Source organism: Lepus europaeus, chromosome 9 (genome assembly GCF_033115175.1).
Source record: "Lepus europaeus isolate LE1 chromosome 9, mLepTim1.pri, whole genome shotgun sequence".
Lineage (NCBI taxonomy): Eukaryota > Metazoa > Chordata > Mammalia > Lagomorpha > Leporidae > Lepus > Lepus europaeus.
Window position 1 is genome coordinate 7,511,177 of NC_084835.1, and position 15,460 is coordinate 7,526,636.

General features: G+C 60.8%; 1 protein-coding gene across 5 annotated transcripts in view; it reads left to right on the forward strand.

Moving 5' to 3' along the window:
- Nucleotides 1-15,373, forward strand: part of IL17RE (interleukin 17 receptor E) — a 22,181-nt gene extending 6,808 nt beyond the window's left edge. Inside the window, exons 2-17 of one of the 5 annotated variants that reach the window (XM_062200417.1) lie at nt 2,632-3,233; nt 3,468-3,483; nt 4,996-5,097; nt 7,441-7,538; nt 7,771-7,930; nt 8,017-8,156; nt 8,891-8,959; nt 9,628-9,694; nt 10,418-10,593; nt 10,693-10,740; nt 10,817-10,862; nt 10,982-11,136; nt 12,556-12,624; nt 13,467-13,518; nt 13,604-13,702; nt 14,094-15,373. In XM_062200417.1, coding sequence (XP_062056401.1) covers nt 3,096-3,233; nt 3,468-3,483; nt 4,996-5,097; nt 7,441-7,538; nt 7,771-7,930; nt 8,017-8,156; nt 8,891-8,959; nt 9,628-9,694; nt 10,418-10,593; nt 10,693-10,740; nt 10,817-10,862; nt 10,982-11,136; nt 12,556-12,624; nt 13,467-13,518; nt 13,604-13,702; nt 14,094-14,635 — 1,977 coding nt within the window. In that variant the 5' untranslated portion in view covers nt 2,632-3,095 and the 3' untranslated portion in view covers nt 14,636-15,373. The other 4 variants (XM_062200419.1, XM_062200421.1, XM_062200420.1 and 1 more) reach the window with 4 other exon arrangements.
- Nucleotides 15,374-15,460: the final 87 nt, after the last annotated feature.

Here is a 15,460-nt window from a genome sequence, read left to right on the forward strand (position 1 = left end):
CCAGGTGCTTCCTCCTGGTTTCCCATGTGGGTGCAGGGTCCAAGGACCTGGGCCATCCTCCACTGCACTCCCAGGCCACAGCAGAGAGCTGGACTGGAAGAGGAGCAACCGGACCTAGAACCTGGCTGTGTGTTTTTAGACAAGCTGCCCAGTCCTGCTGAGTGTCTCCTGTCTGAAATGGGCAGTAATACTGACCTCAGGGTTGTAGAACTAGCAAGACAAGATGAAGTGGGCAGAGTGTGGCCCTGGCTGACGGAGTGAGCTTTTTGGTTCAGAGCCCTCCCAGAGCAGGCTGCCAGCACTCAGCCCGGGCCAGGACTCAGCTGCAGGCTCCCTGGCCCCCGCTCCGCCCTTCTCTCTGCTGCTCGCTCTTCTCTCGTCCCACCTTCTCTTCTCTTCTCTTCTCCCTTTTTTCTTTTCTCTCTTTCTTTTCTGCTTCTCCTACCTTACCTTAGCATGATTAGGGAGCAGTCAACGAGGTAATTTCACCGTCAGAGATCAAGAGGACAGAGGAATCAGAAGTGTTCTAGAAGAGAACCAAGTTTCCCACGTTATCCCCCAGCGCTAGGAAACTTTTTTTTTTTTTTTAAGGTTTATGTATTTTATTTGAAAAGAGTTACAGAGAGGCAGAGAGAGAGAGAGGTCTTTCATCTGCTGGTTTACTTCTTAAATGGCCACAATGGCCAGGGCTGGGCCAGGCCAAAGCTAGGAGCCCAGAGCTTTATCTAGGTCTCCCACGTGGGTGCAGGGGCCCAGGCACTTGGTCCATCCTGCACTGCTTTCCCAGGTGCATTAGCAGGGAGCTGGATCAGAAGTGGAGCAGCCAGAACTCAAACCTGCACCCATATGAGACGCTGGCTCTACAGACAGCAGCCTTACGCGCCGCCCCACAGCAGGCCCGGGAAACGCCTATGCAGACGTGAAGCACCGTGTGCTGGGGAGTTGGGGGACGTGCCCCAACCCATTCCTAGCACAGCCAGAGACCGTTTGATTGTTGTTGTCAGTTCTGCAGAGAACAACAGAGGTCTGGCTGACCCTTCCGGTTTCCGAGAGCAGAGGAAGGTGAAGCAGTGTGGGGGCGGGGGGAGACCATGCAGTGGTCAAGAACCGAGGTGCCGGGCCTGGTGGGAATGGAGTTCCCTGAGCTGCAGACTTTGACCTTCACCAAATCACTCTCCCCTCTACTTCCTCATTTCTCCCTTTATGAAATGAAGAAAACCTCACCTGGCACCGGCTGCTTAGGAGGCTCAGGTAGCAAACTGTGAAACAGACAAATGACTTAGATGAAATGTGCCATAACTGACACCTGTTCATCCACAGAGCACCTGTCTCATCACCCTCTCTCAGGCACAGGAGAAACAAAGTTACAAAAGGTCCTGGGGCCAGTGCTGTGGCGCAGCAGGTTAACGCTCCGCCTGCAGTGTGTGCATCCCATATGGGCGCTGGTTCGGGTCCAAGCTGCTCCTCTTCCTATCCAGCTCTCTGCTATGGCCTGGGAAAGCAGTAGAAGATGGCCCAAGTCCTTGGGCCCCTATACCCATGGGCAGACCTGGAGGAAGCTCCTGACTTTGGATCGGCTCAGCTGCAGCTGTTGTGGCCATCTGGAGAGTGAACCAGCAAGTAGAAGACCTCTCTCTGTGTCTCCCTCTCACTCTCTGTGACTCTGCCTCTCAAATAAATTAAAAAATCTTAAGATTGGGCCTGAGCTGTGGCACAGCGGGTTAAAGCCCTGGTCTGCAGTGCCGGTATCCCACATGGGTGCCAGTTTGAGTCCCGGCTAATCCACTTCCTATCCAGCTCTCTGCTGTGGCCTGGGAAAGCAGTGGAAGATGGCCCAAGTCCTTGGGCCTCTGCACCTGCATGGAAGAATAGGAAGAAACTCCTGGCTCCTGGCTCTGGACTAACTCAGCTCTGGCCATTGAGGCCATCTGGGGAGTGAGCCAGCGGATGGAAAACCTCTCTCTGGCTCTACCTCTCTCTGTGACTCTGTATTTCAAACAAATAAAATAAATCTTAAAAAAGGCATCTTTAGGTACTTAAAAAAAAGTGAACAAAAGGTCTTTATCTTGTAATGGCTTCAAAAGCTAGAGAGTAGTTTGAGGATAATGTGTAAGGTGGACCCTGAAGACCTAGGACTGGAGTTGTCTGGAAGAAGGCTGGTTCTGGCTGCAGAAGGGCGTTCTCGATTGGGTCACATGGGCTCGACACTCTCGAGATGCTTGGCCTGGGAGGTGCGCCCCAAATTTTCTGTGGGTGATGCAGAATGAGGGCTGAAGCAGCTCAGGTGCTCCATGAGGGAGAGGAAGCTGTGGGGTGGTGGGGAGGGTCCCCTGAAGACGGGAGCCTCAGCCTCGCTCCTGCAGCGGAAACCACAGGAAACCAGGTCAGCGTGTGGGGCCGCTCCCTCGGCTCCGGGGCCTCCGAAGCCGCTGTGCTGAAGCGGGAGGCTCCCCTCATGGAGCTCTTTTCCCAGAAGAGCTGGAAGCAGATGACAGGTCGAGAGCGCTGGCGGAGTCCTGAGAGCCGGAGTCCACCTGGGGCACCCGTCATGCCGTTACCTGCACCCATCATGCCGTTCTGCCCTTCTTTGCCCCACGCTGACTGGTGCGTGGGTCGCCTCTGTATCTGCAGGACCCGGTGCGAAGCAGTGCTTCGTAGTTCCATTAATAATCTAAGTGACGGCAGGAAGCACATGTCCACGGGAGACCCAAGGTAGAGTGTGTTCCTGGACACGTTGGATCTGCAAGGTGTTTGAGGAGTGGGAGGGCTGAAGCAATGGGTGCACCCCCCAACCCGATGCTGGCCCCTTTCCTGTCATTTTTCTCCCACACCAGGGCCCCGTTGTCTTTCAGGTGGGGCACTGGAAGTTTTTGGGGGCTGAGTCCCTCCATCCCTCCACGTCCCTCCACGTCCCTCCACATGGAAGAAGGAATGTGCCCGGGCTGGCTGGCTAGGACGGGGGAGGAGCTTTGCAGCAGGGCGGGGTCAGGGCAGGCCGAGGCAGGGCTCCTGCTGGTGCTGTGCACAGTGGGGCCCTGCTGCCCCCGTGCAGGCCGCGCAGCCATGTTCCCTGCTCCCTGACCCTGCAGAAGCCCATGGGGAGCCCCGGATGGGCGCCCCTGCTCCTGCTGGCCGTTGGCCTCTGTGCCCCTGGTGGGATCGTCTGTTGCCGCTCGCCCTGCCGGAGCACCCACAGTCTTCTGGCCCTTCACACAGGGAGGTGCCATTGCCAGGTAAGGACACCTGCACGCCTCTCTGTCCCGCTGCGCCGTGCCCTGCCTCACTGTGGCCTCCACATGCTGCCAACGTAACTGTGTACTGCGGGCTGGGCGGGGCGGAGCTGGGAGGGGAGAGTGAATGGCTGTCAGCTGTGGACCTCGATTAAGACAGCGATCCCAGGGAGTCCGTGTGGGAATCCCTTCTAATAATTTGTCTTTCCTCCCCCGCCCACGGCCCCACGACTTCAGGAGAGCAGTTTGACTGGTGAGTGTCATTTGCTGATCCGCTGACCCCTCCAGCCCTCAGTCCAGACCCTCAGTGGGCCCTGCATTCGGGGACAGGCACCGGCCAGCCTGGCCTTGTGGCACAGAGCTGCCAGAGGGCGGGTGACGGGCACCAGGCACGCGCTTTCCCCAAGGGATCCTCCTCCTCTGGGTGGATAGAACTGCACAGTGTGGACAGGGTTCCCTCTGACCCGGGGTGGGGCGGTGCGGGGAGGGGGCTGAGGAGATACAGTGTAGACAGGGTTCCCTCTGACCCGGGGGGGCTGAGGAGATAAAGTGTAGACAGGGTTCCCTCTGACCTGGGGGGGCTGAGGAAATGCAGTGTAGACAGGGTTCCCTCTGACCCAGGGCAGCTGAGGAGATACAGTGTAGACAGGGTTCCCTCTGACCCGGGGGGGCTGAGGAGATAAAGTGTAGACAGGGTTCCCTCTGACCTGGGGGGGCTGAGGAAATGCAGTGTAGACAGGGTTCCCTCTGACCTGGGGGGGCTGAGGAGATGCAGTGTAGACAGGGTTCCCTGTGACCTGTGGATGCTGAGTGGAGGTGACTGCAGTGTAGACAGGGTTCCCTCTGACCTGTGGATGCTGAGTGGAGGTGACTGCAGTGTAGACAGGGTTCTCTGTGACCCGGGGGGGCTGAGTGGAGGTGACTGCAGTGTAGACAGGGTTCCCTCTGACCTGTGGGTGCTGGGTGGAGATGACTGCAGTGTGGACAGGATTCCCTCTGACCCGTCAGGGGTGAGTGGAGGTGACTGCAGTGTAGACAGGGTTCCCTCTGACCTGTGGGTGCTGAGTGGAGGTGACTGCAGTGTAGACAGGGTTCCTGTGACCGGGGGGGGGGGTGCTGAGTGGAGGTGACTGCAGTGTGGACAGGGTTCCCTGTGACCCGGGGGGGCTGAGTAGAGGTGACTGCAGTGTAGACAGGGTTCCCTGTGACCCGGCGGGGGGTGGGGGGGGCTGAGTGGAGGTGACTGCAGTGTGGACAAGGTTCCCTGTGACCCGACGGGGCGGGGGCTGAGTGGAGGTGACTGCAGTGTGGACAGGGTTCCCTGTGACCCGGGGGGGCTGAGTGGAGGTGACTGCAGTGTGGACAAGGTTCCCTGTGACCCGGCGGGGGGTGGGGGGGGGCTGAGTGGAGGTGACTGCAGTGTGGACAAGGTTCCCTGTGACCCGACGGGGCGGGGGCTGAGTGGAGGTGACCACATGAGGACTTGGTGCCTCTGGCCTGTGGCGACGATGCGGCGGGAAGGGGACTGTCCAGGCGCCCGCTCCTGCAGTCCTGAGTATATAGCAGTGGTCCTCTACTGGGCGTTTTCCACGTGCGGTCGTGTTTGATCGTCATGGCAGACCCAGTGTGTGACTCGGGACTCTGACGCTTGGAGAAGCTTCCTCACTGCCCGGGGCCACACTTCCAGGATGGAGGTGGCGCAGCCTGTCTGGAGCAGGAGGGGCCTCCACAGCCCCTGTCCCTTGACCTCGTCCGTCTTTCCCAGGAAGCCCCGCCTGTGCACCCTGCAGTTCCCTGTTGGCACTGCTCCCCAGAAGGCTCCGGCACGTTCCGGTCTGGCACCTGCGTGTGGCGTCAGATGCCTCAGGTATGAGAAACAGCCCTTGGGGCTCTTCTCAGGGGAGACGCAGCTTAGGGACATCTGAGGAGGGCAGCTAGGCTCAGACGAGCGTCCGAGAGCAGATGCTGGTTCTGTTCTCCACCCCGTCAGGGGCTTAGAGCATCCTAAGAGCATGACTGGCCTTCACGAGTGCGGTTATATGTTCTTTAAAATATTTATTTGAAACAGAGAAAGGGAGGGAGGGACAGAAGGAGCTCACGCGTGCTGTCATCCAGTGGTTCATTCCCCCAGTGCACACAACAGCTGGAGCTGGACCGAGGCCGGAACCTGGAGCCAGGGACTCAGTATCCCACGTGGGTATGGCAGGGAACCAACCAAGCCACCACCCACTGCCTCCCAGGGTCTGCATTAGCAGGAGGCTAGAATCGGGAGCCTGAGTTGGGATTTCAACACAGGTGCTTCAGTAGCAGAGTGGGATCTCTTTAAAGTATATATTTACTGGGACTAGTGTTGTGCATAGCAGGTTAAGCCACCGCCTACAACACCAGCATCCCGTTTCGGTGCTGGTTCGAGTCCTGGCTGCTCCACTTCCTACCCAGTTCCCTGCTGATGGCCTCGGAAAAGTATCAGAAGATGGTCCACGTATTTGGGTCCCTGCCACTCATGTGAGAGACCTGGATGGAACTCCTGGCTCCTGGTTTCAGCCTGGCTCAGCCCTGGCCATTGCGGCCATCTGGGAGGTGAACCAGCAGATGGAAGACCTCTTTGTCTCTCTTTAACTATTTCACATAAAATAAATAAATCTTTAAAGTTATTTATTTGTTTGAAAGCAAAAGAGACAGATCTCCCATCTGGTCCGTTCCCCAGTGCCTGTGACAGCTGGGACTGGGCAGGTCAGAGCCAGGTGTTCAGAACTCCAGCCCAGTCTCCCGCGTGGGTGGCAGTCACCTCTGCTTGAGCCATCACCTGTGGCCTCCTAAAGTGCCCATTAGCAGGACAGGAGCTGGGACTCGACCCGGGCACTGCTGTATTGAGTCAGGGGTCCCAGGCAGCGTCTTGACTGCTGCGCCAGACACCCACTGCAGGGTCTTCCTGCCTTTTCAACTCTCTGTTTATTGCCTAACTCCGCACCCGGTGCCTAGTAAATGCTTAAGAATTGGCCGTTTCTAATTTTCCATGGTTAGAACTAACACAAGGATGAGAATCTTTGTAATGCAGCTTTTTCTTTTTAAAAGATTTTTATTTATTTATTTGAGAGGTAGAGTAAGACAGTGAGAGGAAGAGGCAGAGAGAAAGGCCTTCCTTCCGTTGGTTCACTCCCCAGATGGCCGCAACGGAGCCAGGAGCTTCTTCCCGGTCTCCCATGAGGGTGCAGGGGCCCAAGCACTTGGGCCATCTTCTGTTGCTTTCCCAGGCCACAGCAGAGAGCTGGATGGGAAGAGGGGCAGCCAGGACTAGAACTGGTGCCCCTATGCTGGCCCGCAGGCGGAGGAGTAACCTGCTGCTGCGAAGCAGTGAGTGCTTCGGGGCTGATGTCCCAGCCCAGCAGGTCAAGGGACCGCTGATGATGGCACTGCCACTTTGAGTCCCTGCTGCCCTGCTTCCTGTCAGCTCCCTGCTAATGGCCCGGGGAAAGCAGCACACGATTGCCCAAGTGCTTGGGCTCCTTCCGTCCCCGTGGGAGACCTGGATGGAGCTCTAGGCTCCTGGCTTCAGCCTGGTTTAGACCTCGCTGTGGCAGCCACTTGGGGAAGGAATCAGCAGGTGGAAGCTCTCTCTCCCTCTTTGTTTCTCTCCCTGTCTCTCTTGTTTTGCCTTTGAAGCAAACATAGATATTTAAAATAAATAAACCAATCTTTTTTCACCGCCTCCTGGTTTCCAGGACTGCAGTAGCTTGGCGTCGTCTTCCTCGTGGTTAGCAGTGCTGACCGGGGCGGGCGCTGGGTGCAGCAGGCAAGGGGCTGCTGGGGACACCTGGCTCACGTCGGAGAGCGTGGGTTTGAGTCCCTCCCCACGCCTGCCCCAGCTTCCTCCTGATGTGCAACCCGAGGAGGCATCAGGTGGTGGCTCGAGGACTTGAGTTCCTGCCGCCCACGTGGGGGACCTGGATGGAGTTCCAGGCTGGCTTTGGCCTGAACCCAGCCCTGAGTGCTGTGGGCCTTGGCCGAGTGAACAAGCAGATGGGAGAGCCCTTTCTCCCTCTGTCTCTCTTCTCTGTCTGTCCCTGTCTTTCTCTGTGTGTCACTCTGCCTTTCAACTAACTCAGACATTGCTGAGAAGAAATGACTTGCTATCTCCCACCGGCCCCACACCTCCAGGTGGGGGAGGGGCGACGAGGGCTGGGTGACGAGTGTCCCCTGTCCTGTGCAGGCCTTCAGAGGGGCTGCTTCTGCCTCTCAGCGTGGAAATCCAGGAAGTCTTACATGTTCAAGTTCTGTAGGCGACCCAGGATGCCGGCGCCCGCTCAGGTATTGTCCTTGGCCTTCCGTGCCTGTCCCTGTCACGTCCCTGCAGCCCTCCTGCTCTGAGGGCGGGGGAAGTGTGGAGAGGAAGCCGACTGTGGCATCCGTTACACAGTCAGGGAAACTGAGGCAGAAGAGGTCGAGCAGCATACCCGTGGTTCCTCAGGTTCCAGAGGAGGAGACAGGCCCCGGACCTCCTGGTTCCCAGCCCGCGGCCCACTGTGCTCTCTGCCTGCAGAGGAGGCTCCTGGGTCGCCATTGCCTGTCTGGGAAGGGCCATCACCTTTCCGTGCCCTGCCCAGACACGTGCCACAGGGGGCTGCGCTCCAAAAGGACCCAGCCTTGGTACCCAGATGCAGCAGCACGTCGCCCGGGCCTGGGCTCGCCGAGGCGTGGAGGTAGGCGGGGGGCGCAAGGGGAGACGGTTTATCTGAGGGGCGCTGCCTGTGGGAGGCGGAGCGAGACCACCGAGGCGTCTCCTCAGGGCCCGACTTCTCCTTTGAGTTGCTGCCGGAGGCTCGGGTGATTCGGGCAACCGTTCCGCCAGGCCCCGAGGTCCATCTGCGTCTTTGTCATCAGTGGGCACTGGAATGTGAAGAGCTGAGCAGCCCCTTCGACACCCAGGTAGGAGTGCTGTCCCCTAACAAAGAACCAGGTTACCCGGTGCTGGAGCCAGCAGGCCTCCCCGTTGTTCAGATGGGAGCTGAGGCGAGAGGGGAGGCCTTGTCCATGTGTCCTTACCAGGAGAGGTGCTTGGGGAGGGCTTTGGCTAGAACCGTGGGGGCCGAGGGGCAGGCGGGCGGGGGAGCAGCAGGGGTGAAGAGCAGAGCAGTGAGGGGGAGCGGCCGCTCGGTGGATTCCCATTGCCCTGAGAGCTTCTCAGTCCCTGGGGACGGAGCAGGCAGCCAGATGGGTCTGGGCGCCTCCCGTCTGCCCCCTGTCCCTGTCCCCCAGAGAATGAGGTGTCCCGCGTCCGCCCAGCCCAGGCCTGAGCGGCCACCTGCACCTCCAGGTGCCGTGGTGCCACGCAGGGCTGCCGCTGCCTTGAGCCCCACACCCCGGCAGGGTCACTGCGTGAATTAATGGAGCTCTAGCACCTGCCAGCCTGCCTGGCACACACTAGGGGCTCAGTAAATGTGTGTGCCTTTCCTTGTCTTCTCCTCCGGCTCCCCCTGGACTCCCCAGAGCACAAGTGGGCGGAGTCCAGAGCAGAGGCCCTGTGAGAGCGCATGTCTCGTCTTAGGGCATAAGATGGAAAAGTCCCACGTGGTGGCCCAGGTCCCAGCCCCACTTCCCGCCCCGGGCGCCCGTGCTGTCTCTGCCCTCTCTTCCCTCTCCCTTTGCTGCTGCATCCACAGAAAATCGTGTCTGGGGGCCACACTGCTGACCTGCCTTACGAATTCCTCCTGCCCTGCCTGTGCATAGAGGTGAGCAGAGGAGAAGGTGTGGCTGCCCCCAGCACCTGGGGAGGCCCCCCGGGTGGGCGGCGCAGATCAAGCTGGTCGCTAGCCAGTCAGGTTTGAGAAGGGCTGGGTGTTTCGAGGTGCTGAGGAAGACTGGTGCCAGCGTGGCTGCAGGCCACCCGCTGGGTCCGAGGGGAAAGGAGCTTCCTGGGGGCGCCCAAGCTCAGCCGCACCCTAGCCCAGCTTGCTGTGCTCCAGCACAGCTGCCCTTGCTGTGTGTGTGGTCTCGGTGGGGGCGGGTGGGCCTGCAGCCTCCGTAGCCCCCAGCAGCTCGGCTCCGCCGGGCCTCCGTGGTGGGCCTCCTTCTCTGCTGAGGACCAGGCGATGCCTTGGAGCACACAGCGAGGGCCGGGAGCCTGTCCCTTGGGAGGTGGAAAGGCAGCTGCAGACAGACCTAGCGCAGCCGGCAGCTGCCAGGGTGGCCAGCACAGGGACTGGGCGTCTCCGGGGAGAAGAGGTGTCAGCCAGTCTCTGTCCTGTGCCCTGGATTCCCCCCGCCCCGTTGCTCCCCTCCCCGGTGTCCTGCCGGCTCAGGCAGCCTCACCGCTGTAAGGTCCAGCCAGACAGTTTGAGGTGTAAGTGAGAAAGGAAAGGCCGTGCTCTGACGTGCACCCCCACCCTTGTCCCTCCAGGCATTCCACCTGCAAGAGGACACCGTGAGGCACAAGAAGTGTCCCTTCCAGAGCTGGCCCGAAGCCTGTGAGTGCTGTCCATACGCTCCCTGTGCGCGCACACGGTCCCCCTCGCTCACGTGCCCCCACACCTGTGCTGGAGGAAGCCCAGAAGCCGTGCAGGGGGCAGCGGGCTGCTGTGCCTGCCAGTGAGTCAGTACTGGCATCAGTGAGGGGCCAGGAGATGAGGCCTGGAGGCCGCGTCCACTCCAGCTCTGTCACTCTCTCCGCTTTGAGCTTCACTTTGTAAAAGATGTGGCCTGCCCTGCTTCCCAGCGGTCTGTGGGGCTTGAAATAAGCTTAGGTGTGGAAGTGGGGGCATCTGCCGTGCCGTGCGCACCTTGTTGTCCCCGACAGCATGGGTAGCACGCGGAAGCAATGGCACACACACACGGCCAGTTCTAGTTAAGGAGCAGGCCATGGGGTGTGAAGTCAGGACCGGGAGGAGCCCAGAATGGCCGTCAAGAGCAGCGCAGGTCTCGGGGAAGCTGGCCCCTGAGCTGGGCTCAGAAATGGGAAAGGTTTAGGAAGGAGAGACGAGAGCAGAAGGCAGGCGTGGCTATGAGAGCTGCCCGAGCAGAGTGTGAGCCGGCCAGGCGCGGCCGGGCAGGCAGAGGCAGCCGGGGGGAAAGGTTGAGATGGGGATGGGAGGGTGGGAGCCCTGCTGGGCGCAGCGGCTCCTGGCGCCTGGGGAGTGGGGGTGGACGTGGCAGGGCTGGGGCCCCACCTCTTGACCCTGCTGCCTGCCCAGATGGCTCAGACTTCTGGAAGTCAGTACACTTCAGCGACTATAGCCAGCGCGATCAGATGGCCATGGCCCTGACCCTCCGCTGTCCACTGAGGCTGGAGGCCTCCCTGTGTCAGAAGCAAGATGGGCACACCCTCTGTGAAGATATCCCCAATGCCACAGCTCGAGAGTCAGAGGGGGTGAGGACGGACCTTCCCTGCCCTCCCCTGCAAGGGACGGTGGTGGGCAGGACCAGGCCCCAGGGACCTTCTGCCTGCCTGCCTGCTCTCTCCCCACAGTGGTATATTTTGGACAAGGTGGACTTACACCCTCAGCTCTGCTTTAAGGTACAGCCATCGGCCAGAGGGGTGGCGGGGGCAGTGGCTGGTGCCCGGAGCCCACTTGCATTCCTGTGTTTCTTAGTTCTCCGTGGGAAACAGCAGCCATGTGGAATGTCCCCACCAGACTGGTGAGCCCAGAAATGACCTTGACGGAGGCTCCTTCTCCTCATCTCACCCTCCCCCAACCGTGGCCCAGCCACGCCTTCCGTGGAAGCTATCTCCCAGCTCCTGTCACCTCCCACAGCAGGGGCTTGCACATCCTGGAACGTGAGCATGGAAACCCGGGCCCGGCAGCTGATCCTTCACTTCTCCTCGATGGTGCAGGCCGCCTTCAGTGCTGCCTGGAGCCACCCAGGCTTGGGGCATGACCCCTTGATGTCCCCCATTTACAGTGTCAGCCAGGTATGGGCGCCCTGGAGGTGGGCCCCACTGCGTCCTGTCGCTCAGAGCACAGGCCCCAATCTCATCACGTCAGGGAGACAGACGCTGAGCCCGGTGGGCAAGCACATCCCTGGCCTCGAGCACCTGGCTCGCTTCTCTGCGGCTTCAGCTTCAGCTGGCTCCTGTCCTGAGGCTCCCCCTCCCCCGCAGGCAGCTGTTCTCACGCCTGCCCATGCTGCTGCTGTCGCGAGGGGTGTTGATGCCTTCTCTTGACCCCAGCCATCCTCTGCAGTGCTCTCCGGCCTCCGGAGGCGCCCGTGCCCAGGTTTCTGCACATCCCAGGAGGCAGAGCCCTGGCACCTGCACACACACTTAGCTCTTTTCCGTGCACACAGAACAGCATGACTGCAGGCTTGCTCTGGTCTCCAGTATCAAAGTCACAGTCAAGCGCACCCACAAAGCCACAGCAGCAGGCTGAGGAAGCATGATTGGCTCTTTCCAGTTCTCCCTTGAATGCTCGCTAGGAGCTTGTCTATTTGCTTTGCATCTTGGGATGGCTCCAGTGCCAGGCAAGGGGTAGCAAACAGTTTAAGATTTAAGATGAAGCCAGACTTAAGACTTAGTCACACTTCGGGTTTAAGACACAGTCATGTGTGATGGCCTAAAACTGAGGTCCAAATCCCTGACTCATTCTGTGCTCTGAGTTCAGCTGTGAGGGGAGGCCACTCTGGCCGTGTCTGTGCACTGGCTGGCTAGAGACTGGCGTCTGAGATGGGTGGGGCAGGAGGTACAGGGCGTACCCCTGGGACAGAGGTTGTGGTCACCTCCACATCCCGGGGTGGAGCCACACCCTGCGTGTGGACAGACGGCGATCCCTTCTGTCCAGTGTGGCATGCCGTGCCCACCCCGTGGTAGGTCCTGGGAGACACAAGACGCATGTGTAACAGACTCGGCTCATGTGGAGCTCCTGGTCCACTGACAGCTACCACTGCTGCTCCAGTTTGCTTCGAGTTACTGGAGAGGCCACTCGCCTGCACCCCCCCCCCCACCTCTCAGTCACCCAGTCGGCTATAGACGGTGATCTGGCAGAGGTTCAGGGCAGAGAGGCGACTACGTGCCATGAGCACAGAGCCAGGGACCCCAGAGGCAGTGGCTAAGCCCGGGCCTCCTTCCTCTGGACTCCTGCACTTTCTGGGTGTGGGACGCCTCTTCCTGGTGAAGGCAGTGTGAGAAGCCTCCCTGGTTTACAGGCTGTGGGATGACAGGGACAATGTCCCAGGGCATGGCACCCAGTGGGCTCTGAGTCTGTTGACAAGAGGTCCTGGACCTGTTGCGGGAGGTGGCACTTGGCCTGAAGCCTGGGTGGGACGAGTGGGGACAGCATGGGCACAGCCGGATTTGCCTGTGGGGAAACAGTCATTCTGTTCTTTGTTCCTACAGACCCAGGGCTCAGGCCCAGTGGCACTGGACCTCGTTATTCCCTTCCTGAGGCCGGGGGGCTGTGTCCTGGTAAGGAACCCCACCCTCCCTCTGCTTACACCCTCTGACACCTACTCCACAGGTGATGGGCGGAAAATCTGGGCTCCAAAATGTTAGGTTTGGTCAGCATAGCAGTGTTTTTAAGTGGAATAAGTTGCCACCATCTATGTGGGGTTTTTTTTAGATTGATTGATTTATTTGAAAGGCAGAGTTACAGAGTCAGAGAGAGAGAGGGAGCTCTTCCATCCGCTGGCCCATTCTCCAAATGGCCACATTTGGAGCTCGGCCAATCTGAAGCCAAGAGCCAGGAGCTTGTTCCCAGTCTCCCATGTGGGTACAGGAGCCCCAGAACTTGGGCCACCCTCTACTGCTTTCCCAGGCCATAGCAGAGAGCTGGATAGGAAGAGGAGCAGCTGGGACTAGAACCGGCGCCCATATGGGATGCTGGCACTTCAAGGCCAGGGCATTAACCCGCTGCGCCACAGCGCCGGCCCCTCTATGTATGTTTTTTAAAAGCTGGATTCCTGGCCTCTCTTGGAAAAGCAGAAAGCCTAGTGCCCTGTGTCTACACTCTGACACAGTTACATGGCCTGGAGCCCGGTGCCCTGTGGTCACTCGGCTTGGCCATGCTCTCCAGGCCCTCACAGCAGCCCCAGGCAACTTATGAGTTGATTTCTTGAGTTTGGCCAGTCACACTTGAGTTGCCACCTTTGACCTTTGTTTTGTGGTGAGTGGGCGGGTAGACCAGACCCAGCCTGAGCTGCAGGAGTTCCAAGCCAGTGGGGACCCCCTTCTCCACCCTCCATGTCTCCTCCATCTCCCCCTGGGAGGAGGGGCTAGCCTGGCTCACAGGGTTGGGCCTTTGCCCTCAGGTATGGAGGTCAGATGTCCAGTTTGCCTCGAAGCGCCTCTTATGTCCAGATGGTGAGTTCCTGGCTGGAAGGGAGTGGGGTGCAAGAGGGAGGTGGGCCCTGAGGAGCTAGGCAGGGCCTCACCCCGCCGGACTCAGTCTCTCACAGACGCCTGGGGCTCTCGATCGTGGCTCTGCTGGCCCTCGCCACCCTACTGGGCGTGGTCCTGGCCCTCACCCGCTGCCACCCACTGTCAGGTAAGCTCAGTGAGGGTGACCTTTGGATCCAGACCTGCCCAGTCTTGTTGCCCCCTCCCGCTCCCTGCTGCGGCTCCCAGTCTGTGCCATCCAAGGGAGTGAGCCTAGGGTTTCCTGGTGGGCCGGAATGGCTAAGGCAGGACAAGGGCCCTCTCTGCGGTTTGTCACTGCACCAAGGCACTGGGCAAGAGGCCAGCGGGGTGAACGTCCAGCCTGCGTTGCCGTTGCCAAGCCTGGCACCTCGGCCTTCACTCTGGAAGGGGTGCCTTTTGTCTGTGTGGCTCCTACCGCCCTGGCTGCTGTGGGTGCTGACCCCCGAGGGCAGGAGAGGGACAGGGGGCGGGGCAGTGGGCTGCCTCCCGTTCTGTTCAGCTGTTGCTGCCGCCCCCAGGCCCAGACCCAGCACGGCCAGTGCTGCTCCTGCACGCGGCGGAGTCCCAGGAGCAGCGGCGCCTCGTGGGCGCGCTGGCTGAACTGCTGAGGACGGCGCTGGGCGGCGGTCGGGACGTGATCGTGGATTTGTGGGAGGGGACGCGCGTGGCGCACATGGGCCCGCTGCCGTGGCTGTGGGCAGCGCACGCGCGCGTGGTGCGAGAGCGGGGCACGGTGCTGCTGCTGTGGGGCCCGGCCGGCGGCTCCGACCCCCGCACCGCGCCCCTGCACGCCCTGCTGAGCGCCGCGCCCCGCCCGCTGTTGCTGCTGGCCTACTTCAGTCGCCTCTGCGCCAAGGGCGACATCCCTCGGCCGCTGCGCGTCCTGCCGCGCTACCGCCTGCTGCGCGACCTGCCGCGCCTGCTGCGGGCTCTGGGCGCGCGCCCCTGTACCGCAGCCGGGGGCCCGGGCTGCCCCGGAGCCCGGCAAGGCTTGCGGGGCCGCCTGGAACTTTGCCGCCGGCTAGAGCGCGAAGCTGCCACGGTTGCCGGCCACGTCTGACAGCTCCACTGCCGTCGGGTGCCGGCCAGCACCTCCTTGGGCCCTGGAACCTCTGGGGTGCTACCACGGGACTACCTGCGGAAAAGCCTTTGTCTGCCTCGCGGCAGGTGTCCCAGCCTGTCCTCCACAGCCTGGCGGTCACCGTCCCTAGGGAGAGGCCGGCCCTTTACTGAGAGCCCCGGCGGACCCTCGTCCTCTCTCCTAGCCCCCAGAGGGTGCGAGCCGCAACTGCTGTAGGCTCTGAGGGAGGGGCGGGGGGCTCTGGTCCCAGAAGAGGCTCAGCCCTGGGTGGCCAGGAGACCAGAGAAAAATAAACACGGAGGTGACGGAAGCCGAGCTGCACCATGTACTTGTCTAGTTCTCCACTGTGTTGGGGGTAGGCGGGGTCGCACTGTGCCACGTGCCCAGCCACACGCACCTGTCACCCCCCCCAAAGCAGGGCTTCCCCGGAGAAGAGGGGAAGCAGCGCCCGTCGTCTCTCAGCACGAGGGGACCCTGGCTGTGGGCCCTGGGTTCTTTCCCTGCAAGCCCACTTTCTGGTGCCCCTCAGCCCTGCCCTCAGAGCCCCTGACCCCCCAAGCGTCACTGCAGCCAGGGGAGTGCGCGAAGGGGCCCAAGGGCCCAGTAAGAGGGGGTCCCAGGGCCTGTGTATGGGGGGTCCCTTGGAGAATAGAAATGCCCCGGCCTCAGCTCTGGTGCCACTGCTGCCCGTCTTCAGGGTCCCCCAACACACACACCATGGCCAGGTATCCACAGAGGAAGGGGAGCAGAGGCCAGCCTCCCAGCCCAAGACTGCTGGCTCCCAGGCCTGGCGCTGGTGGGAGG